At 41.0% G+C, this 25,956-nt stretch overlaps 1 protein-coding gene across 1 annotated transcript in view; it reads left to right on the top strand.

Moving 5' to 3' along the window:
• PRUNE2 (prune homolog 2 with BCH domain) overlaps positions 1-25,956 on the top strand; it is a 231,883-nt gene that overhangs the window by 176,348 nt on the left and 29,579 nt on the right. The window contains exons 10-11 of the mRNA XM_068973591.1: positions 21,412-21,491; positions 25,202-25,402. Of these exons, the coding sequence (XP_068829692.1) occupies positions 21,412-21,491; positions 25,202-25,402 (281 nt within the window). The remainder of the gene's footprint in view (positions 1-21,411; positions 21,492-25,201; positions 25,403-25,956) is intronic.

Genomic DNA, 25,956 nt, shown 5'->3' with positions numbered 1-25,956 from the left:
ATACCCCTGTTAAAAAAAATAGCTAAAAGAACCAGCTCTCCCTGTGACATTGGCATAGCTATATGATTACTAAATATATCCCTCAGGAGAGTAGGAAATTAATCAAGTCTCATAAATTAGCTTCACAGAATGTGATTATACTGTACAGTGGGACATGTGTAAGTAAAGGTGATGGCTTTTTTCTGTCAGCCATGAGGGACCTCACGTGGGCTTCTCTCCTCACCTCTAGATCTGTCAGATAGCAGTAGAAGGGCTTTCTAGCTACAGGAGGGATAGAAGGACTTATACACCCCTGCTTGAGACCCATGCTAATAGAGATCAGATACTATATTCATTTGCTTGAGCTGCCATAACAAACTACCACAGACTTGTTGTTCAGTCACTCAGTCATGCCCAGCTGTTTGTGACCCCATGGGCTGCAGCACACCAGACTTCCCTGTCCTTCACCATCTTCCAGAGCTTGCTCAAACTCATGTCCATTGAATCAGTGATGCCATCCAGCCGTCTTATTCTCTGTCATCCCCTTCTCCTCCTGCCTTCAATCTTTCCCAGCATCAGGGTCTTTTCTAATGAGTCAGTTCTTCACAACAGATGGCCAAAATATTGGAGCTTCAGTTTCAGCATCAGTCCTTCCAATGAATATTCATGGTTGATTTCCCTTAGGATAGACTGGTTTGATCTCCTTGCTGTCCAAGTGACTCAAGAACCTGCTCTAGTCTGTTCAAAAGCATCAATTATTTGGCGCTCAGCCTTCTTTATGGTCCAACTCTCACATACATACATGGCTACTGGAAAAACCATAGCTTTGACTAGATGGTCCTTTGTTGGCAAAGTAATGTCTCTGCTTTTTAAAACCCTCTCTAGGTTTGTCATACCTTTTCTTTCAATGAGTAAGCGTCTTTTAATTTCATGGCTGCAGTCACCATCTGCAGCAACTTTGGAGCCCAAGAAAATAAAGTCTGTCACTGTTTCCTTTGTTTCCCCATCTATTTGCCATGAAGTGATGGGACCAGATGCCATGATCTTCGTTTTTTGAATGTCGAGTTTTAAGCCAACTTTTTCACTCTCCTCTTTCACCTTTATCAAAAGGCTCTTTAGTTCCTCTTTGCTTTCTGCCATAAGGGTGGTAGCATCTGCATATCTGAGGTTATTGATATTTTTCCCAGCGATCTTGATTCTAGCTTGTGCTTCATCCAGCCTGGCATTTCGCATGATGTGCTCTGGCATATAAGTTAAATAAGCAGGGTGAAGTATACAGCCTTGATGTACTCCTTTCCCAATTTGGAACCAGTCCATTGTTCCACATCTAGTTCTAACTGTTGCTTCTTGACCTGAATACAGGTTTTGCAGGAGGCAGGTATGGTGGTCTGGTATTCCCATCTCTTTCAGAATTTTCCACAGTTTATTGTGATCCACACAGTCAAAGGCTTTGGCATAGTCAATGAAGCAGAAGTAGACGTATTCCTGGAACTCTCTTGCTTTTTCTGTGATCCAGTGGATGTTGGCAATTTGATCTCTGGTTCCTCTGACTTTTCTAAATCCAGCTTGAGCATCTGGAAGTTCCTGGTTCTCATACTGTTGGAGCATAGCTTGGAGAATTTTGAGCATTACTTTGCTAGTGTATGAGATGAGTACAATTGTGTGGTAATTTGAACATTCCTTGGCATTGCCTTTATTTGGGATTGGAATGAAAACTGACCTTTTCCAGTCCTGTGGCCACTACTGAGTTTTCCAAATTCCCTGGCATATTGAGTACAGCACTTTTACAGCATCATCTTTTAGGATTTGAAATAGCTCAGCTGGAGTTCTATCACCTCCACTAGCTTTGTTTGTAGTAATACTTCCTAAGACCCACTTGACTTCATGCTCCAAGATGTCTGATTCCAGGTAAGTGACCACACCATCCTGCTTATCTGGGTCATTATGATCTTTTTTAATAGTATTTCTGTGTATTCTTGCCACCTCTTCTTAATATCTTTTGCTTCTGTTAGGTCCATAGTATTTCTGTCCTTTATTGTTCCCATCTTTGCATGAAATGTTCCCTTGGTATCTCTAATTTTCTTGAAGATATCTCTAGTATTTCCCATTCTATTGTTTTCACAGACTGGATAGCTTAAATAGCAGAAATGTATTTTTTCCCCAAATTTGGGAGGCTAAAATCCCGCTATCAAGGTGTTGGCAGGATTGACTTCCTCTGAGACCTCTTTGCTTGGCTCATAGTTGGCTGTCTTTACCTGTGTCTTCATGTGGTCTTTCAGTGGGTGTCTCTCTCCTAATCTCCTCTTATAAGGACACTAGTCATATCAGATTAGGGCCCACCTCAATGACCTCACTTTAACTTAATCACCTCTTTAAAGATCTTATCTCCAATTATACTCACATTCTGAGGTTAGGATTTCAACACATGAATTGGAGAGAGGGGTGGGAATTCAGCCCATAATGGTTACCTTAGGAACCTGGCAGTAGATGGGCCGGGAGTTCCTGCTGGTTCTGTGGTTTGTGACCGACCACACACTTGGTTTGTCATTCTTCAGTGTTGAGTCAAGGGTCACTTCAGGGGTTCCGTAACCACCTTGAAGATTCAGTGAATGTGGCCGGCTTAGTTGAGCCCCAAATCTTCTAATAATAATAAGCATAGTATTCAACAATATAATAGAACTTTTGCCAAATTCCTTATTCATTATCTCTGAAATCTCACACTAATCCTCCTATCATACTCATTTGGCAGATGAAGAAACTAAGTCTTAGAGTGGTCAACTAACTTTACCACAGTGACACGGTTATTAACAGGTGGGCATGGAGTGTGTTGATCGTACTAACTCTTCATGATAGATCGCCTCTCTGTTTGTGAGCCCTGGTTTTTCTGAGTTGTCTGTCTGTTGTCTTGGCTAAGAGCCTAAAAAGGAACTCCTTGTGTGAGAATAACTCTGGGGACAGAAGGATCTTCTTTACAGCTTTGCATTGGGGATCTGAAGTAAGGGAGGCCAGCGTCCTCAAAGAACACTGAAAGCTTGAGTGTGATTCAGAACTTTCCCAGTGCCAAGAGATCCGCTAACCTAGATCTGTTACACCCTAACCACTGGGAAGACAGAGGAAATGAGAACCAGAGGCAGGAAGGGGAATTAGGGACTTTGGACTCGAGCTCAGCACTGGGGTTGAGCATGTGTCAGCTTCTCCTCCAGTTTTATGTTGTCCTGTTTATCTGGCTTCGCTTTTGCTGTCTGTGCTTTTGGTGTCACAGTCAAGAAATCATGGCCAAATCCAATGTCATGAAGCTTTCCCCCTATGTTTTTTGCTAGGAGTTTTATAGTTTTAGGTCTGACTTTTAGGTGTTTAATCCATTTTGAGTTAATTTTTATATATGGTGTAAGGTACATATCCACCCTTGTTCTTTTACATGTGGATATCTTGTTTTCCCAGTGCCTGTTTGTTGAAGAAACTGTCCTTGCCCCACTGAATGGCCTTGGTATCTTTAACAAAAGTCATTTGACCATTTATGTGGGGGTTTATTTTTGGTTTCTCTATTCCATTGGTCTGTGTTTCTGCCTTTACACTGGTACCACTCTGTTTTGAATACTATAGCTTTGTAATAAGTTTTGAAGTAAAGAAGTATGAGATTTTAAACTTTGTTCTTTCAAGAATTGTTTTGGTTATTTGAGATTCCTTGACATTCCATATGATTTTAGGATGGATTTTTCTATTTCTGCAAAAAATACTCTTGTGATCTGAAGCACCTGCCTTTGTAAACCACTTTTCTATTCTAATTTTTAGCAAAATTACTGAAATAATAACAGCAGCAATGTCTAACTCTTCTGCAGCATCACCTAAGTTGTGCCAGGCAGTGTTTTCTATCCTTACTTAAATCAAGTCATTTAATCCTTACAACAGCCCTTGACATAAGTATTGATAATTTCCCCATTTGCAAATGAGAGTACTGAAACACAAAGGGGAATTCTCATCTTAACTGAGGTCACACATTTAAAAAGTTCAGAGTAGGATTCAAGTGCAGGTGGTCTGACTCCAGAGTCTGAGGTGTTAGTCGCTATTCTGTACTTTCTCTGGAAGAAGAAAAAATAGCATACAGGCGTTCAGGCTGCATGGCTAGACTCTTGGCAGGTGTAGTCCAACTCATGCAGATATGTTGAGAGGCCCACACATCTCACTGGGTTATGTCTCAGAGCTGTGCTTTCCAAATTTCGTTCTGCATTAACACATTATGAAAAGGTGTTGGGGAGGAAGGGAGGAAGAGAGGGAAGAAGGAGGAAAGGAAGGGAGAGGGAAACAAGAGAAAAGAAAAAAGGTTCCTTGGTAAAAAATCAAGTAAGCAAAACCAAACATTTTATTTTCTATAGAACATCTCAGAATCTATGACAGGGATCACATGCATTAAAAGTCCCCAAAGTGTTAGTCGCTCAGTCGTGTCCCACTCTTTGCAACCCCTTGGACTGTAGCTCACCAGGTTCCTCTGTCCATGGGATTCTCCAGATAAGAATACTGGAGCCAGTTGCCATTTCCTTCTCCAGGGGATCTTCCTGAACCAGGGATCAAACCCAGGTCTCCTGCACTACAGGCAGATTTGTTACCATCTGAGCTACCAGGGAAGCCCAGCATCCCCAAAGGAGGCTGTAATAGATGGTGTTTCCAAAACTCACTGGGCATAGAGCCCTCCTGCAGGGATCTGTAGAACCTCTCCTCTGGGACAGGCTTTGGGAAATGCTGGCTTAAACAAATGTCCAGACACACCCCTTCTGTGTGTCTTTTGCCAGCAGGACTGTTTGGAAAACTCAGACACAGGTCCTCCTCATGTGTCTGTTTCTGTGTTTGTCCCTGTCAGTCACAAGCCTCAGTACATGGGAAGCTGATGGACAGAGTAGATTTCAGAAATCTGCCCATATCTTGCAGCAGCCTGCTTCCTGGGGTCCCAGGGGTGTGATAGGTGATTCCATTTTCAACCATAGCCAGTGACTCTGTGAGAATAAAAAGATAAAGGAACTTTATGCTAGAGGAAAGCAAGGAACAATTGGGCCACTAGGAAGGAAATACCAAAAATAAAAATAGGGTGGTATTACCAAAGGCATAGAATGCTCAAGCTTCCACCATGTGTTTATTCAACAAAAGCTCACTGGATACTGGCTGCCAGACATTGCTGTCAGACCCCCAGGGTCTCTGTAGGGCACAGGATACCAGTGGGCCCTTTAGGACTCAACCATTGGCCCATCCAGATGGAATTGTTTTTATTTTCTGCCCCAGTTTCTTCATCTGGCAAGCAAAACAGACAATGATACCTTAAAAGGATGTTATCAAAAAAGTTTTCATTATATAAAATATAAAGACAGAGAGATACTACATAAAACCAAGGAGCTGTTTTTTTTCTTTAAAGAAAAAAAGAATAGAAAAATTTTCAAAACCCAGAAAAAAAATTTAAGAACAAAATTCAAAACTGAAATAAACAGCAAATCTAAAAAAATAAGGAGATAGAGGAACCAAAATGAAAAGAACAGATGATTGGAAAAGAGAAACTGTTATGAAATAGAGTGCAGCTATAGACTGAAAAACAGAATTAGACAAATTTAAAACAACCCACTGCAAAGGAGAGCCAGCAGTCACCATGGGGAGCAGATAGTGGCTGTGGCTTATTTATTTTAATATCCCCACTGGCTTGCAGAGATCAGACCTTCAGAAAATACTGGTGAGGATGAATGGATATGATAGACAAGTGGCCAGAGGGAGCAGCAGGCTCTCTGCCAAGATTAGCTTATCAAAGGCTTGACTTCTGTGCCTTTTTTCAGTCATGTTAATATTCAGTTTTCTATGCGCTTTCTGTGCCTGCTGCTTCCTACTTTAATTTGGAAAACATCAAAACCCTGATAATATGACAGTGGGCTGTGACAGTCTACTATTGATACTGAGAAACAACTGAAATGACTACTATCTAAGCACTTATTTCTAATATCAATGAATTTGTTCAAGTGAGAATTTCTAGAAACTCTTAGGGAATCTTATTATATTTAAATTCATCTTTATTTTAAAGTGTTGCCCATGTTGGTATTTTAAAAATTGAAACAACATAGAAAAGTAAATAAATAAAAAGTAAGAAGTCCCTTTCTCCCTGCATTATTCCATGTGCATAGCCACTATTAATAGTATATTTCTATTCCTTCTAGATATTGTCTATGCCTAAAAATATGTATAAATATGCATGACTTTATATAAATGATATAATTCTAAACAAATACCACCTTGTGATTTATTTATTAAATATATCTTAGTTACCATTCCTATCAGTACATTTAGAAAGTTTTTGCATTGATTTGCAGTGATTACTTTCATGCTATATTTAATCATTCATCTGTTAAATGTTTAGATTATCCTTTATATGTTTTCAAAAAGAACTGAGTGGAAAAATTCCTTTAGTGAAGTACTAATTTGACTCATTGGAAAAGACTCTGATGCTGGGAGGGATTGGAGGCAGGAGGAGAAGGGGACGACAGAGGATGAGATGGCTAGATGGCATCACTGACTCGATGGACGTGAGTCTGAGTGAACTCCGGGAGTTGGTGATGGACAGGGAGGCCTGGCGTGCTGCGATTCATGGGGTCGCAGAGTCGGACACGACTGAGCGACTGAACTGAACTGAACTAGACTCTGGGCTTCCCAGGTGGTGCAGTGGTAAAGAATCTGCCTGCCAATGCAGGAGATGCAAGAGATGCAGGATTGATCCCTGGGTCAGGAAGATCCCTTTGAGAAGGAAATGACAACCCACTCCAGTATTCTTGCCTGGAAAATCCCATGGACAGAGGAAGCTTGGCAGTCTACAATCCATAAGGTCACAAAGGGTTGGACATGACTATATTTAGACTTTATTTCCTCAGTCTATTTGGTGGAAAAGACAACTTGGGTTCAAAGCTGAGGGCAAAATGGTACAAAGTACTCAATCTCCCTGAGACAGAAATGGCAAAAAAACTCTCAGTGATTGGATTAGATACTTCTCCCAAGGTGCTTGTGTGTTTTTTTTTTTTTTTCAGTTGAGGTATAGTTGATTTACAATGTCATGTTTGTTTCACGTGTATAGCAAAGTGACTCATATATGTGTGTTAGTTGCGCTCAGTTGTGTCAGACTCTGCAATCTCATGGCTTGTCCATGGACTTCTCTAGGTAAGAATACTGGAGTTGGTTGCCATTCCCTTCTCTGGGGGGACCTTCCCAACCAAGGGATAGAACTGGGTCTCCTGCACTGCAGGCAGATTCTTTACCATCTGAGCTACCAGGGAGGCCCAAGAGAAGGAAAATGTATATTCCTTATCCGATTCTTTCCTATTATAGATTATGATAAGATATTGAATATAGTTTGCTGTGCTTGCTATACAGTAGGTCCTTGTTGTTTATCTATTTCATATATAGTAATAAGTATCTGTTAACCCAAATTCCTAATTTATCCCAACCCCTTTCCTTTCCTTTTTGGTAACCATAAGTCTGTTTTCTATGTCTATTAGGCTGTCTCTGTTTTGAAAGTAAGTTCATTTGTATCATTTTTTAAGATTCCACATATAAATGATATCGCTGGGAGGGATTGGGGGCAGGAGGAGAAGGGGACAACAGAGGATGAGATGGCTGGATGCATCACTGACTCAATGGACGTGAGTCTGAGTGAACTCCGGGAGTTGGTGATGGACAGGGAGGCCTGGCGTGCTGCGATTCATGGGGTTGCAAACAGCTGGACACGACTGAGCGACTGAACTGAACTGACTGGTGATATTCTTCCTTCTCTGTCTGACTTCACTTAGTATGATAATCTGTAGCTGCATCCATATTGCTGCAAATGACATTATCTCACTCATTTTTAGTGCTAAGATTCCATTGTTTGTGTTTACCACATCTTCTTTATCCATTCATCTTTTGATGGACAGTTGAATTGTTTCCATGTCTTAGATTGTAAACAGTGCTGCTATGAACAGTGGGGTCCATGTATCTTTTCAAATAAGAGTTTCTGTCTTTTCTGGATATATCCCAGGAGTGGGATTGCTGGATCATATGCTAACTCTATTTTAGTTGTTTTTTGGAAACTGAGGTGCAGTTTATTTACAGTGTTGTGTTTGTTCGTTACTACTGCTGGTGCTAAGTCACTTCCGTCGTATCCAACTCTGTGCAACCCCACAGACAGCAGCCCACCAGGCTCCTCTGTCCCTGGGATTCTCCAGGTAAGAGTACTGGAGTGGGTTGCCATTTCTTTCTCCTTATTAGTTACTACTGTATAGCAAATGATCCAATTTTACATTTACATTCAATTTATACATTCTTTTTTATATTCTTTTCATTATGGTTTATCATAGAATGTTGAATATAGTTTTGTACTATACAATAGGACCTTGTTGTTTATCCACTTTATATGTAAAAGCTTACATCTGCTAACCCCAACCTCCAATTCCATCCCTTCCTCAAGCCCCTCCCCCTTGAAGACTACCAATCTGTTCTCTGTCTGTGATTCTATTTCTCTTTTACAGATATGTTCATTTGTGTCATATTTTAGATTCCACATATAAATGATATCACATAATATTTGTCTTTTTCTTTCTGACTTCATTCAGTATGAGAATCTCTAGTTGCATCCATGTCACTGCAAATGTTATTATTTCATCCTTTTTATGGCTGAGTAGTATTCCAGTATATATGTGTACCACATTTCTTTATCTCTTCATCTGTTGATGGGCATTTAGATTGTTTCCATGTCTTGGCTATTGTGAATAGTGCTTCTATGAACATAGAAGTGCATGTATCTTTTTGAGTTATAGTTTTGTGTGGATATATGCCCAGGAGTGAGATTGTTGGATCAAATGGTAATTCTATTTTTAGTTTTCTGAAGAATCTCCATACTTGCTTCCACAGTGGCTGCACTAACTTACCTTCTCACCAACAGGGTAGAGGGTTCCCTTTTCCCCACACCCTCTCTAGCATTTGTTATCTGTAGACTTTTTAATGATGGCCATTCTGACTGGTGTGAGGTGGTACTTCATGGTGGTTTTGATTTGCATTTCTCTAGTAATTAGTGATGATAAGCATCTTTTCATATGCCTTTTGGCCATCTGTAGAAATGTTATTTTTAGTTTTTTAAGAAACCTTCATAGTGTTCTCCCTAGTGGCTGCATCAGTTTACATTCCTACCAACAGTGTAGGAGTGTTCCCTTTTGAGAAATGAAATTTTATTCAAGTTGTTTTCATCTAGAATGAGGGTCAGCAAACTATGGCCTCCAGGCCAGATCTAGTTGGGCACCTATTTTTCTACCTAGTTTTATTGGAATACAGCCATGCCCTTTCATTTGCATGTTCTATGGCTGTTTTTGTGCTACAGCACAGTTGAGTAGTTGTGACACAGACTGTATGACCTGCAAAATCTAACAAATTTAGTATCTGGACCTTGACAGAAATTTTGCTGACCCTAGCTCTGGAGAAGTCAAAGACTTAATTCCCCTGCCACACCCTAGGGATCAGCAAATATAACCGCTTGAGCAGCAGTCGAAAGAGTATCTCTTTGGGCTCCTGTTGTTCATATTTCTGGGGCCAGACTGTCCACACTGCTGAGTGACTAAGGGGAAGTAAAACCAAGGCAGTGAGGCCATTGCATTGCACTGCTGGGGAGAGGAATCCTTGTGAACAGGTCTCCTCAAGCGGGAGGGTAGTGTGGGGGACGTATCTACAGACTCATTTGCACAAACCAGAAATCCCAGGTGGTGCTGAGCTGCTGGTGAGGAGGACGGGCAGGGTTTCTGGAGTCAGTGCTCAGACTCTGGACACTTACTTGGTCAGTCTCCAGAAGCTGCTGACTGCATTTCTGAAGACAAACAGAAATTTCCATTTCTCTTCCTCTTCCTTTCACAAAAACCTCATCCTTATTTAGTATGCACCCCCCCCCCCCCACCGACCTTCCCTCTATCTCAGGTTGCTCCTAATAGCATCAGAGAGGTATTTTTTATCATTGTGAGAGAAAGCACTGTAAACTGTATACTGGCTGAACTTCACCTAATTATGTTTAGAGCAATTGCTCTTCTGTGATAATCACTATTGTAAGAATCACCCACATTTCTGAGTTATGTTTTTGTGTTTAAATTTTTTAAAAATTGCTTTATAATATTGTGTGTTTCCATTGTACTAGCTATCTAGAGGGGTGAGATGTGGTGGGAGGAAGGCTTAGGAGGAAGGGGATATATGTATACATTTGTCTGAATTATGTTTTGAAGAAAGTTTAACTTGTTATGGAAGGTGATTTGTTGGTAGAGAATTTTGGTGGTGGAGTTCCATTATGTGATAAGACCTTATGAGGAACATTTTGCTAGAGAGCAGGGCATCCTCACATCTCTAAATAAGGGTGTTTATTCAGTAGCTAGTTATTCACCTCCACCACATGCTAGGCCCTTTGCCAATTACACATACTAAGCACTGGGAGAGCCTGCCCTCAGACCTCTGTGTGTAAGTGTGGAGGTGGGGAACAAGAGTGGTCATGAGCGTGGGAGGTAGGGCAGACAAGTTAGGAACAGATTGTTGTAAATCATGAAAAATATCCATTTGATGTGAGCTCACGGTACTGTGGAACTTGACCTAACTGTGCAGGTTGGGGATGAGCTCTGTGGCTGAGATGTCTAAGCTGAGTTGTCGATGACAAGCGAGGGCCCAATAGGGAATGGGCAATGGCCAAGGTGGGGAGTGTCTGAGGGAAGAGGAAGCTTGGGTGTATCCTGGGAAGCCAGGCCGTGAAGCCTGGTGAGCCACACTCTGGAGCCAGGACCCTTCCCTTGAGGCAATGGGGATGTGAAAGGACTGAAACAAGGTTAGATTGAGAAGGTTGGATACTGAGCAATGTGGAGGAGGGTGGGGAGTGAAAACAGAAACAGGTTTCTGCTAGGAAAAAAAATGAACTAAGATCGTAGCAGTGAAAGTGAAGAGGAGGAGATGAGGCCAGTGTGTAAGACTGGATTGTCAGGATGGTCAACTGGACTGGGAAAAAATGGTAGAAAAAGAAGGAAAAGAATGAATGAATGCTCATTTGGGGGTTTGGGAGCTCAGGTGATCAGTAGGGACATTCACTGGGATGGGAAGATGTTAGCCGACTATTACCAGGTTATAAATTGTCTCAAAATTTACCTTAAAACAACAAACATTTATACTCTCATGGTTTCTGTATCAGGAATTAAAGAGCAGATTAGATAGTGGTTCTGACTCAGGGTCTCTTATGAAGTTGCTGTTGAGACATCAGTCATCTGAAGACTTGACTGGGGCTGGAGGACCTGCTTCCAAGGCGAGCCCCTCACGTGGCAGTTGGCAGGAGGCCTCAGTTTCTGCCTGGATTTTTCTAGGAAGCCTCAGTTCCTCACTACATGCTTGAGCATCCTCTGGGGCAGCAGGCTTCTCCCAGGGAGAGCAATCCAAGAGAGACCAAAGAGGAAGCAAGGCACACGCTTCTTGGGACCTAGTCTTAGAAGTCAGACACTGTCACTTCTACCTCATTCCATCCTTTAACAGCAAGTCACTAAGTTCAGTCCATGCTTAAGGAAAGGAGGATTAGGCTCCAACTTCTGAGAGGAATGTCAGAGAATTCATGGACATTTTTTAAAACCTCCACAGGGAATGTAGGCTGTAGCAGACCTGTGTAAAAGAAAGCGCTGAATTCAGTCTTGTACATGTTGAATTCAAAATGCTTATGAGTCATCCAAGTTGTGAACTGTAGGTTGGCTTCAGAAACAAGCATATGCCCCTCCCCAATGTGAGATTACATCATTTAATTTAATCTTCTTAACAACAAATACATTATTGATGTCTTAAGGTTTTAGAAAAAATGTGGGACTAATATATACCCTGCAGGCAAGAGATAGAATTCTCCATGCAGCCCCATTCACAGCCAAGGATCTAATTATTATCTGAAAAGCAAAGGGTTTAAATGATATTTAGGCTTTCCTTCTATCCCTCCTCAGTGTTCCTTAGATGGTAGTGCTCATAAGGCTATACTACAAAGGATTTTATACAGAACGACATATGCTATCATTCAAGGGTCGTTTGGATGACAAGTGATTTTTGCTACTTGCCTATTCTGAGAATTGAACTCTGAGTAAGGAGACTATATTATGCCTCTTGCCTCTGAGAATTGGAGAACAGATGGCTGTGGTTTGTGGGGTTTGCAAAATCCCTAGAGAAGGTAGTAACTGGGTGAGTGCCAAGTGCTTATCTTCCGTTCGCATTCTGTCTCCTTTCCCTGTTCTCCCTTCCTTATCTGCCCTCAGCTGACTGGCTTATAGGAGTCACCACACTTATGTGTTCTGGGGTGAGTGAGGTCCCATGGGGTAGCCAGTTGTTGGCAAGAACCTCATTTCAAGAGCTCAGACTCAGCTTCCTAAGCTCCCATCCTTTCCTGAGTATCAGCTTGATTAAGCTGTGTGCGATCCCCAGTGCAGCCTGTCTTACCCCCAGTTGAGTAATGTGATAAGAGCTCTGGAGCTTATAGAGTAGCATGTACCCTTACCTTAAATTGTGCTGCCCACTTTATCTGACTTCCTGATAGTTCAGTTGGTAAAGAATCCGCCTGCAGTGGAAGAGACTCTGGTTTGATTCCTGGGTGGGGAAGATCCCCTGGAGAGGGGATAGGCTACCCACTCCAGTATTCCTGGGCTTCCCTTAGCTCTCAGTCGGTAAAGAATCTGCCTACAATGCGGGAGACCTGGGTTCGATCCCTGGGTTGGGAAGATCCCCTGCAGAAGAGAAAGGCTACCCACTCCAGTATTCTGGCATGGAGAATTCCATGAACCATGTAGTCCATGGGGTCACAAAGAGTTGGACACAACTGAACAACTTTCACTTCACTTCACTTTATCAGACAGGGATCCTAAAATGGCAGCTCTCCAACCTTTGGTCTTTAAAGGGCTAATTTATGTATTTAACAAAGGCAGGCAAGCACCTGGTTAAAGGTTTTCTTCTTTTTTCATTTTATCTCCATGCCTAGAGAAAGTAACCTTACCAGTCAAGTGTGTCTTATTTGACTAGAAGGAAATCAGGAGAATTTTAGGAACTCTGTCACAAAAGAACTTTCTCTTTATGTAATCATTTCCCCAAATAAATAAGCATAACTATCCAGTATTTAACATCCTTAGCCTGCTACCCCATTTCTATGCAGCTGTATTTCTTATTGGTCAGTCTTATAAAAATGATTATTCCCTGGAAACGGTGTTGTCTGCTGCTGAGTGTGCACACCTGTCAGGAAACATGAGCATCTTGAAGTGCTGTGTGTGTGTGTGTGTCTTGGTTCACTGCTCATTTGCTGTTAAAAAGAACTTGATCTTGGACAGGGCTAATCCTACAACAATTAAATCCCTCCAGCTTCAGAAATGCTGGAAGGATATACAATGTAGAATGGGCTTACCTTTGTACCTGGTCTAAAGGCAAAAGGGTGGAATTAACCAGGTACCAAAGTTTTGCTTTGTGATTAGTCCTTTACTCTGTGGTGTCCGGACTGCCATGCTACAGCATGCTGGTTTCTTTATGAAGAAGTGTAAGTACCAGAAACACAAAATCTGGTAACAGCAATTCTTCTAATAGAAACGGGATCCATTCTCACATTGAAGAATTCCATTTATGTCGCTGGCCCCCACGTGGTGGTGTTTGTGATGAGATAGGTGCCCACGTTTAGTATAAACAGCATGAAGTTACCTAAGAGCATGGTTCTTTTTCTAACGTCCTGGATTGAGTTGAGCCCTTAGCTAATTCATTCATTTTATTTTCTAATGTTTGAGTTCAAGGCTATTTGTTTTACTCTAGGAATTTCTTTAGCTACTTTCACAAGTTTTGATATGTCATGCTTTATTGTTCAACAACTTACAAATGTGTTTTCCAGTTTCCAGTCTTTTTATGATTGATTTCTTTTATGTCATCCTGAAGTCAGAAAATAAAGTACATGCAATCTAGTGGCTCAGATGGTAAAGAATCCGCCTGCAATGCAGGAGACCTGGGTTTGATCCCTAGCTCAGGAAGATCCCCTGGAGAACAGAATGGCTACCCACTCCAGGATTCTTGCCTGGAGAATTTCATGGGCAGAGGAGCCTGGTGGGCTATAGTTAATGGGGTCACAAAGAGTTGGACATGACTGAGTGACTAACACTAACTAATATTGACTTTTGGTATTTTACATGACATTTTATACAATTTTCATGAGTTAAAAAAAATGTGGAATTTTCTTGAATGTAGATCTGTCCATTAGATTAAGCTGTGTTAGTACTTTGTTCAGATCTTCTGTATCTTTATGCATTTTTTCAGATTTATAAATTCTTGAGACATATTCAAGTTCACACCCATGAAATCAATTTCTCCTTATAATTTATATTTGACTTCTTTTGGCTTATGTTGTTAAAAGCATATTGACTCTGGATCAATATATCTTCTGAGAAATTCCTCCTTTTATCATAAAGTATTAACTTTCTTAACCGTTAATAATGCTTTTCTGCCCAAAGACTATTTTGTTTGTTACTAATTTTGTGACACTTGCTTCCTGTGGCTAATGTTTTTCTGATATTTCTTTTTATAACACTTTATCATCAACACTTCTGCATTATTATTTTTAGATGTTCCTTTTTTATGGAGCATGGCTACTCAGGGTAAATGACAGTACCTGCTATGACAGACAATGCCAAATCTCAGTGCTTTAACACCATGAAGATTTTAGTCCAGTTCAGTTCAGTTCAGTCGCTCAGTTGTGTCCGACTCTTTGCGATCCCACGAATTGCAGCACGCCAGGCCTCCCTGTCCATCACCAACTCCTGGAGTTCACTCAGACTCATGTCCATCGAGTTGGTGATGCCATCCAGCCATCTCATCCTCTGTTATCCCCTTCTCCTCCTGCCTCCAATCCCTCCCAGCATCAGAGTCTTTTCCAATGAGTCAACTCTTCGCATGAAGTGGCCAAAGTACTGGAGTTTCAGCTTTAGCATCAGTCCTTCCAAAGAACATCCAGGGCTGATCTCCTTTACAATGGACTGGTTGGATCTCCTTGCAGTTCAAGGGACTCTCAAGAGTCTTCTCCAACACCACAGTTCAAAAGCGTCAATTGTTTAGCGCTCAGCTTTCTTTATAGTCCAACTCTCACATCCATACATGACCACTGGAAAAACCATAGCCTTGACTAGACGGACCTTTGTTGGCAAAGTAATGTCTCTGCTTTTGAATATGCTATCTAGGTTGGTAATAACTTTCCTTCCAAGGAGTAAGCGTCTTTTAATTTCATGGCTGTGATCACCATCTGCAGTGATTTTGGAGCCCCCCCAAAAATAAAGTCTGACACTGTTTCCACTGTTTCCCCATCTATTTCCCATGAAGTGATGGGACCAGATGCCATGATCTTCATTTTCTGAATGTTGAGCTTTAAGCTGGCTTTTTCACTTTCCTCTTTCACTTTCATCAAGAGGCTTTTTAGTTCCTCTTCACTTTCTGCCATAAGGGTGGTGTCATCTGCATATTTGAGGTTATTGATATTTCTCCCGGCAACCTTGATTCCAGCTTGTGTTTCTTCCAGTCCAGCGTTTCTCATGATGTACTCTGCATATAAGTTAAATAAGCAGGGTGACAATATACAGCCTTGATGTACTCCTTTTCCTATTTGGAACCAGTCTGTTGTTCCATGTCCAGTTCTAACTGTTGCTTCCTCACCTGCCTACAGGTTTCTCAAGAGGCAGGTCAGGTGTTCTGGTATTCCCATCTCTCAGAATTTTCCACAGTTTATTGTGGCCCACACAGTCAAAGGCTTTGGCATAGTCAATAAAGCAGAAGTAGATGTTTTTCTGGAACTCTCTTCCTTTTTCCATGATCCAGCAGATGTTGGCAATTTGATCTCTGGTTCCTCTGCCTTTTCTAAAACCAGCTTGAACATCTGGAAGTTCACAGTTCACATATTGCTGAAGCCTGGCTTGCAGAATTTTGAGCATTACTTTACTAGTGTGTGAGATGAGTGCAATTGTGCAGTAGTTTGAGCATTCTTTGGCTTTGCCTTCCTTTGGGACTGGAATGAAAACTGACCTTTTCCAGTCCTGTGGCCACTGCTGAGTTTTCCAAATTTGCTGGCATATTGAGTGCAGCACTTTCACAGCATCATCTTTCAGGATTTGAAATAGCTCAATTGGAATTCCATCACCTCCACTAGCTTTGTTTGTAGTGATGCTTCCTAAGACCCACTTGACTTCACATTCCAGGATGTCTGGCTCTAGGTGATTATTATAATCTCTTTCGTATTATTCATTTATTAAATGACTTTTATTGCTAGTTCTTCTGTTTATAGCATCTGCTGGCAATTTTTCATAATGTTTTTCCCTAGTGTAATTTGCAGCTTAGGAGGTGTGGGTTGGGGGTGTTGCTGTGAGTTCATCTTTTAGAGGGTTTTTAACTTTCTCCTAAGTGGATTTCCAGTGAATCCTAGTTAGTGAAAGTAGCACTGCCAAGTGGTTTCATATTTGATTCTTCTGGAACCCTGGGAATCTAGGCTTTTAATGGTCCTAGATGAATTTTAATTTTAATCTCTTGGCTTGGGTTTGCTACATCACTCAGGTAATATAAATCAGACACACTTGGCATACAAATAGTGTGTCTAATTCTCACTGGTTGCTTTTTATTTTCCACCCAAGATTACAGGCAGACTATGCTTTCTGAGGCCAGAGGATAGAGTTTGTTCTCACTCTCTTTTCATTCAGAGGGCAGTTCTTTAGGGACCATGGCCTTATGTGGAAGTTCAGATCCAGGTCTTTCTTCTAGCACCTGGAGGTCCCTTCTCCTGTGGGGCCCTAAGGCCTATGTCCAGTCAAGAATGCTGCAGACTAACTTTCATCAGGTTTCTAGAATAACTGTTCATTTCTGGCACCTGGAATTTCCCTTGGTCTCTTTCAAGTTTGGAAATGTATGGATTACTTTTAGGGTGTTCTGTCTTACATAGCATTTCTTTGTATTTGTAACAACAAATGACATTACACCTTGTCAGACACTTTCTAATCTCTTCTTTTTAGCAAGAAAGTCTCACAGTGACAGCTCAAGGGTTTCTACCTTGAATTCAATAGCACTGTTTTATTTTGATTAAACTTATGCAACTATTTCTTTTAGGCAAGTGATTCTAGTTTCCATGTATAGTGATACAAATCTTTCTTTCAGAGCAAACTTGAATAAAATAAGTCAATTTAAATAAAAGTATTAAGTAAATTGACAAGGGCTAGGTGACTGTGAAAAACCCATAAAGGTAGTATTCAAGTTTATAGAATACTTGAAAGCATTTGATGCTCTTCTGAGCTTTGTCCTCATCTTTTAAAGTGTTCTTTTATGTTTTAGCAACCTAGACAGGAACATGTGTACATCAGCTTGAGCCTGGGCTGAGAGTGTAGGAAATCAGGGCATAGTGTGAGTCAGATACTCCCTTCAAAACAAGCAGTAAAGATCGGTATAAACAGTAGTACTACTCAGAATGGGTTGGATTAGCAGTTTGAGAAACCCAACATCTCTGGGTAAGACAAAAAATTCTTTCTTGCTCATATATCCAGTGAGCTTTGTTTAGCAGAGGCTCTGCTCCTCATAGCCGTCAGGCTGAGCTCCTCCATAGGCACCAAGGTGGGGAACAACGCGTGGCACCCATGCTTTCTCCTAATTCTTCTTCCCAGAAGTGAAACCTGCCACTTCGGCCACCATTTCATTTGTCAAAGCAAGTCATTTCAGAGGAGGGCAGGGAAGTACACTTCTACCACGTGTACAAAAAGTGGAGAGCCAGAACTGTTTGGTGAAGATCAGTGATGTTTATAAAACCACCCGGCAAACAAACAATTCCAGATCCATCCTCTAGATGGAGATGTGGAGCTAAGCATCTTTTGGAGAGGATGGCCACAGTAGAGTCAGTTTTGTGTTTACAGCTCCCCACACAACCTGTTTGGTACCTCCGTGCTGTATACGGAAAACCCCAAATTAAGTAGTGACTACCGATGGATACGGTAAAATACTTACCTTCACGATGGATTGATTAGTTACTCAACCGATCCCGAGAGACGTCCATTACTGATGTAAAACTCTGTGCTATTTCATTGCCAATTATTCTGTTTGGCTGCTTTATTTCTACAAATATTTATCGGCCTAATGTATGAATGTGGTAGTATTGACAATGGCTGCAACTTGGGTTTCTCCCAGGTTTGCCTCCGGGCTGTTCTGGTTCAGGGTTCCTTCTCTCTTTCCTGGGGTTTCCTGAAAAAGTCCGCCTGGCTTTCTGTAATATCCGTGGGTTTGTGGGTCCCTCGCTTCTGATCACTGCGTGATCGCAGCTTCAGTTTCTCTCTTCCCTCAGGTATGTCACTTTTGGTTTTCTAGCACCTCCTTAACAGGGTCTCTGCTCTGTGTTGCAAAAAGACATTGAGAGACAAAGACTCTATTTACTAACTTCAGTGCATCCAGGGGCACTTACAGTCTCTACGGAGATCTGTTTAGCACTGAAACTTATCCTTGCCTGGGCTAATACTCAAATTTTAGGAAACTTAATTATGTTTCGCCTAACCATGACACATACTTCAGTTAAATCACTGATCCTACATTATGTTTAAACTGGGGGGATATAATACCTTAAACTTAGTCAGTGCTTTATAATTTTCAGAGTACTTCCTTATTCTGTTTGTTCTCCACAGTCCCTGTAATGTTGGGTATTTATTATCTTCCTTTAAAATCACAAAGATAGTTAATTTTCTCAAGGTTAATCAGCTTGTCAGTACTAACAGTAGAACTATAACCCATAACTAGACCCTCATATCTAGGACTCTTTCAATTATTCCATGATGTTGCCCATAGCTTAGAAACATCAATAAAACCTGCAAAAATTTAAGGTGGATACTATCTATTTTTAAACTTCGTATTGGGCCTATGGCCAGCACCCCTATGTGCCCTCTGAATCAAGTAGATATGATGTCTTTTTTTTTTTTTTTTTTTAAGGTTGACTCATAGGCAACTAGGGAAAATCATGTACGTGTGCATTTAGGGAAGTTCAAGTTCAGTAATTCAATCCAACACATATTTGTTGAGTGTTTATACCCGGTGCTGGAGATGTAATAGTGAAGAAGACAGACATGATTTCTGTCCTCATGAAGCTTCAAGGCTAATGGAGAAAGCAGTTACAATAGACAACAAAAGGAACTTCAATAAAGGAGACAGCATTTTTTTCTTTCAATATTATTTTTAGGCATTGCACAGTCTCTCTTTTTATTGGTGAGGGAATGGAGACACAGAAAGATTAGATAACTTGCCATGTGACACAGTAAGGGATGGAGCTAAGATTTGAATGTAACTGCTCTCAGCAGCATTTCGCTGTGTCACAGGTCCTACAGGGTTGATGTCAAGGAGAACACACCCAGATGACAAGGCATCATTGTAGGAAGATCTGAAAAACTGCAGCAGTACAGGAAACCCAGACAACTATCCCTCTGGGTCCCAGGTCTTTCAAAACTGGGGCCCCTAGAAAGCCTTCTCTTTGCCCACCACTCCCCACTCCACTGCTGGGCAGTTCAGTTTGCTGCCTCCCAATGCCATCTGTCTCTGGCCGGAGTTGTCTTATTCCTGCCATTACATTATTGTCTTTGGCTCACATGCTGACCCCTCGCTCTTTTCAACTAAGCTGCAGGACTCATTTCAGAGAACATACACAGCAGAAGCCATAGCAAGTGTATGGAGAAAGAAACTCCTTATGTTTTTGAAGAGGTCTGTAGGGTTGACAGGTAAGGAGGAAGGCATTTACTTCTTTCAGGAGCAGCTCTGAGTTGTTGGTAGCAGTCATTATTATTTTAACTCCATCATCTCATTTTCACGACAAGAATGAGGCTGGTCTATTTCAGTCTTCTGTATCCTTAGCACAGAGCAGACACACAGTACATATTTGTTAAATAAGTGAAGCAAGTTGTTATCACTAGGGACGTGGGATTTTGTTTACATCATAGGCTTTATTGACAGTACGGGGTTTAACTTGGATCCTGAAAAAATTGATTATCCAGGTAAGCAAACTTCAAATGTTTGGTAGACCTGGATTGAGGTGGAAAGGAGTCGCAATAAGAGAGGGAAGAGGAGTGGGAGGGATTAAATTTAGGACTTTAACACAAAGGTTTATCATGTTTAAATTTAGAAGGGTGCCTACATCAGAGGTATTTACCCTAGATGAGAGAAATTACATGAAAGCCCCCAAGAAGAAAAATATATAATTGTGACAAATGGGAATGTACTGAATGAAGGTCAGGAGACAAAAATAAGTCAAGGGGAATTTACTGTGAACAGTGGTTCAATTCAGTTCAGTTGCTCAGTCATGTCTGACTCTTTGTGACCCCATGGACTGCAGCATGCCAGGCCTCCACTCACCAACTCCCAGAGTTTACTCAACCTCATGTCCATCGAGTTCGTGATGCTGTCCAACCATCTCATCCTCTGTTGTTCCCTTCTCCTGCCTTCAATCTTTCCCAGCATTGGGGTCTTTTCAAATGAGTCAGTTCTTCGCATCGGGTGGCTAAAGTATTGGAGTTTCAATGTCAGCATCAGTCCTTCCAATGAATATTCAGGACTGATTTCCTTTAGGATGAACTGGGTGGATCTCCTGGCAGTCCAAGGGACTCTCAAGAGTCTTCTCCAACACCACAGAACAGTGGTTAGCTTCCTACAAAAGCATGTAAATTTGCCAGTTTCCTCAGTATTTGTCTGTTCCCCTTCCACTAATCTTACCAAGTGGGCTAATATAAACAGTCCCAGGTTCAAAACTGATTAGAAAAGATAGTAACTCATGACCAAAACCATCTTCCTCAATGTGTAATTCACAATGAATTTTTAAATATTCAAAGGAAAGAAAATATTAATAGTTGGTACCTCCTCAGGGATGTCAGGCAATTTACATTCATTGCTTAATCTTTCAACAGCTCAGTGAGGTAGGTGGTATATCCCTGTTTTACAGAGAAAGACCAGCATGTATGCTTTCTTGTACCCATAGCAGTTTAAGTAGTATGCTCAAATTTACGCAGAGGAAGAGAAACATACAAAGTCAGCTCTGTCCTTACTCCAGAGTATATATTACATCTCTTGTTGGAAAGAAAAAAAGTTACCTGTCTCCTTAAATATATTTTATTAGTTATTTACTTTTCCTGTTTTTGAATTTTGTGAGGTGTGTTTACTTGTGTGAATTGACAGAAGTGACTCTCAGTGTGCACAGGGTAAAAGCTGTGTCTGTGGTTCTCATTCACAGTAACTGCAGAAAGTTTGTTTTCTAATTTGGGGCCACTTACGTGAATTCAGTACGTGTACTAGGTTTATTGAAAATACTATCCTGGAATCTTAGGGTTTCCTTTTCAAAGAAAATGAAATCCCACACAGCGTTTTACACCATTTGCTTTTTTTCTTTTTTTCCAGACTGCTGTCAGAGGATGTAGGAATGGATATCCGCTTTGAGGAGGGAATGCTGAGTCCCACTGATGCAGACATGAGGCCAGGTGAGAGAGTGTTTGTTCATTTCTTTCAGCGGTGTTCTATATCCAAACGTGTTCATTATTCAGTGAGAGAACCATTTCCTGTGCATCCAACTTGTGATTTCAGTGATAGAGGTGAAGAGAGGAGGAAAAAAAATGTGTGAGGAAGGTGTTAGGCTTGATGTAGTTAATTACAGAGTTGACTTAAATAACCAACGAGTGCAGGCTACCCTTTGTCTCCCAAGCCATGCCTAGATCTGCCAACGTTTTCAGTTCCTGTGATAATGGTTGCTTTTTATCATAATACCAAATTCTAACCAACATCTAAGTTCACCAAATTTATATTTAAGTGTGAGAATGTTTAAAATTAGTGATTTACAGAGAAAAGCAAATCAAAACCACAATGAGGTACCATCTCACACTGGTTAGAATGGCTGCTATCCAAAAGTCTACAAACAATAAATGCTGGAGAGGGTGTGGAGAAAAGGGAACCCTCTTACACTGTTGGTGGGAATGCAAACTAGTACAGCCACTATGGAGAACAGTGTGGAGATTCCTTAAAAAACTGGAAATAGAACTGCCATATGACCCAGCAATCCCACTGCTGGGCATACACACCGAGGAAACCAGAATTGAAAGAGACACGTGTACCCCAATATTCATCACAGTACTGTTTATAATAGCCAGGATATGGAAGCAACCTAGATGTCCATCAACAGACGAATGGATAAGAAAGCTGTGGTGCATATACACAATGGAGTATTACTCAGCTATTAAAAAGAATATATTTGAGTCAGTTCTAATGAGGTGGATGAAACTGGAGCCTATTATACAGAGTGAAGTAAGTCAGAAAGAAAAACACCAATACAGTATACTAACACATATATATGGAATTTAGAAAGATGGTAACGATAACCCTGTATGCGAGACAGCAAAAGAGACACAGATGTATAGAACAGTCTTTTGGACTCTGTGGGAGAAGGCGAGGGTGGGATGATTTGAGAGAATAGCACTGAAACATGTATGTTATCATATGTGAAATAGATTGCCAGTCCAGGTTCAATGCATGAGAGAGGGTACTCAGGACTGGTGCACTGGGATGACCCTGAGGGATGAGTTGGGGAGGGAGGAGGGAGGGGGGTTCAGGATGGGGAACACATGTACACCCATGGCTGATTCATGTCAATGTATGGCAAAAACCACTACAATATTGTAAAGTAATTAGCCTCCAATTAGAATAAATAAAATAAAAAAATAAAATTAGTGATTTGATATTAAGAATGCTTAGTATCCTGATTATTAAAAAAAAAAAGAAAAACCGAAAACTACACTCTAAGATTATGACCCAAGGCGTATACAAAATGGAATTTAAAGTTTTTAGTTGCAACATGCATGACTCCCACTTTGTACTAGGTTCTCTCCTTTGCACTATACCAGCTATAGGATCTTACCTAGATCCTGAATCTTGAGATTATTTGTCAAGCCTAGAATTGAAAAAGAAGGGAGCCAATTTTTTTGGTTTTTTTCTGTCCGGGTATTTAAAGTATATTCTTCAAAGTGCTAATCACGTGACATAACTGTTCCTAAGTGCTCTGTGGCAGAGTAAGCATGGAGCCACTGCTCCACTCTACTCCACTGTTCAGATTCCCAGTTCTCTCTCTCTTTTCTCTTTTTTTAAGTTTTGGCCATGCTGTGTGGCTTGTGGGATCTTAGTTCCCTTACCAGGGATCGAATCCTGGTCTCCTTCAGTGGAAGTGCAGAGCCCTAACCACTGGACCATCAGGGAATTCCCACAATTCGCTTTTTAAATTTAATTTTTATTTTATATTAGAGTGTAGTTGATTTACAATGTTGTGTTAGTTTCAGGTATATAGCAAAGTGATTGTTATGCATAAACATAATCCATTCTTTTTTGGATTCTTTTCCCATGTAAGTTATTCAGAATATTGAATAGAATTCCCTGTGCTATACAGTAGATCTTTGTTAATTACCTATTTTATATATAGTGGTGTGTACATGTTAATCTCAATCCCACAATTCACTTTTGAGTAATAAAGGTGCTAAAGCTTTCATTGTCCTGTAGGGTAGCTGTTAGCCACATGTGGCTATTAAAGTTAATAAAAATTTAAAATCAACTTGAAACATACAGTCTGTCAATTGCACTAACTTCAAGTGCCTAGAAGCCATATATATAACATTTCTACCATCACTAAAATTTTTTTTGGACAGCATACCTCTGAGAATCCCTGTGGAATCCCAATGTTTACAAACTTACTAGTCAACAAGTGTGTTAATCAGCCCATCATGTCCGACTTTTTCTGATTCCATGGACTGTAGCCTGTCAGGCTCCTCTGTCCATAGAATTCTCTAGGCAAGAATACTGGAGTGGGTTGCCATTTCCTTTTCCAGGGGATCTTCCCGACCTAGGGATCGAATGCTGTCTCCTGCACTGTAGGCATATTCTTTACCATCTGAGCCACCAGGGAAGCCCCTCAATGTTTTACAAACTTATTGGTCAATAGAAACTTTTTTCCCAAGTAATACATAAAGATATTACATGGAACACAGTTTAGGTGCTGTTCTATACAGAAAAAAATCTTAATGACAAAGAAACAGTGTTAGCTTCCTTGGGACAAGACCAGAGTTAGAACTGCAGAATTGACAGGTATATTGATGGCCTTCAAAAGCTTTTGTTATAGGAAATCCTGAAATTTTTATTGTTACTGTGTCTCTGTACCATTGTTTAGCTGGGATCAACTTGGGTAAAGATTACTTCTCCAGCTCTGCTTCTGATAAGTGAAAGGCACTTGAACAACAAGATGCATATTACAGGGAGCTAATTCCATGAGCCTTACACGAGGAGACTATCACTATGGTACAAGAACCAGTGTCAGGCAATATTGGCATAAGAAGTAATGACTGCTTGACCAAGGAATGTAATCTGGAAGGATGCCTTGGTTTTTTTGAAAAAAGAAAGAATGCCAGCCAAGGAAAATTCATAACAGAGTTGTCAGGAACTAAAGAAATGTATGTGGGGAGTATCTGTAAACATAACAAATAAAGTTCATATCCTCTATTCCACAGGAATAAAGTCTACTTGAATCATTATAAGTTACGTGTAAAGCTTAATCGTGTCTCTTAATAAGCATCATAAAAAATGTAATCCAGTATTATGTCAGTGTCAGGTTTTAAAACCTGAACAGGGCAGTTCTAAAGACTAGCTGCTAAGTTGCTTCAGTCGTGTCCAACTCTGTGTGACTCCACAGACAGCAGCCCACCAGGCTCCCCCATCCCTGGGATTCTCCAGGCAAGAACACTGGAGTGGGTTGCCATTTCCTTCTCCAATGCATGAAAGTAAAAAGTGAAAGTGAAGTCGTTCAGTCATGTCTGACTCTTCGTGACCCCATGGACTGCAGCCTACCAGGCTCCTCCGTCCATGGGATTTTCCAGGCAAGAGTACTGGAGTAGGGTGCCTTCTCCGTCTCAAGACTAGATCTCTGCCCATTTAGCAATGACTCCCACTTCCTATTTCTGCATGACCAGAGCTGATGTGGCTGGAGCAAGCCAGTACTGAGGCCTACTGTTCAAGGGGTCCAAACCCTAAGTAAGGACTTTTAGCAGGTGGAGCCTTTGCTGAAAGGGCCTTAAAATTGTTTTCCACTGGGGCCACACCCACTGCTGGCAGTCCTGTGTATGATGGTCTAACACTTACTGCTGCTCTTTATCTTCTTTAGAACCTCCTAATTCTCTGGATCTTGATAGCACTCATCCTCGGAGAATCAAACTCACAGCCCCAAATATCAATCTGTCTCTGGATCAAAGTGAAGGGTCTGTTCTCTCTGATGATAACTTGGACAGTCCAGATGAGATTGATATCAATGTGGATGAACTTGAGACTCCCGATGAAGCAGATTCTTTTGAGTACACTGGCCATGGTAAGTTGCCAAGTTGGCAGGCGGAAGTTAAGTGAAAGATTATCTAATCATATCTAATGGCATCTAAGTGGCATTAGGAACAAACCTCCCATTGTGTTGCTGCTGGCTGCTTTTTTGTGCTTTCTAGAAGCTTCTGTTTGTATCTCAGGTCATAAGTGGTCATGATTGATGGTTTAGATCTGGACAGAACAGGTGTGGTTCACAGAGGTCATACACAACCATCACGCCTTTGTCAAACCCCTGCTCTATGCCAGGCCTTATGTTTGGCTGAGATTGGGAGAAAACTGTTACATTCTGTGTCATAAGAAAATTGGGACTGGGTTTGCAGAGAAAGAGAATTTAATCTGGAAGATAAAACTTGAAGTGGAAAAATAGAGCTTAACAATTTCTCTGTACAACCTCCCATGGTCTGGAATGTTCTTTCCCACACATTCTACATGGGTGGTTCCTTGTTTTTATTCAGATCTTTTATCAGATGTCACCTCCTCAGAGAGGCTTTCTTTGACCTCTGTATCCATGCTACCTCCACCATCTGGTCATACTCTACCTCAGTA

Source organism: Capricornis sumatraensis, chromosome 6 (assembly GCF_032405125.1).
Source record: "Capricornis sumatraensis isolate serow.1 chromosome 6, serow.2, whole genome shotgun sequence".
NCBI lineage: Eukaryota > Metazoa > Chordata > Mammalia > Artiodactyla > Bovidae > Capricornis > Capricornis sumatraensis.
The sequence above is the reverse complement of the archived record's forward strand: the minus strand, read 5'-3'. Positions and strand labels throughout refer to the sequence as shown.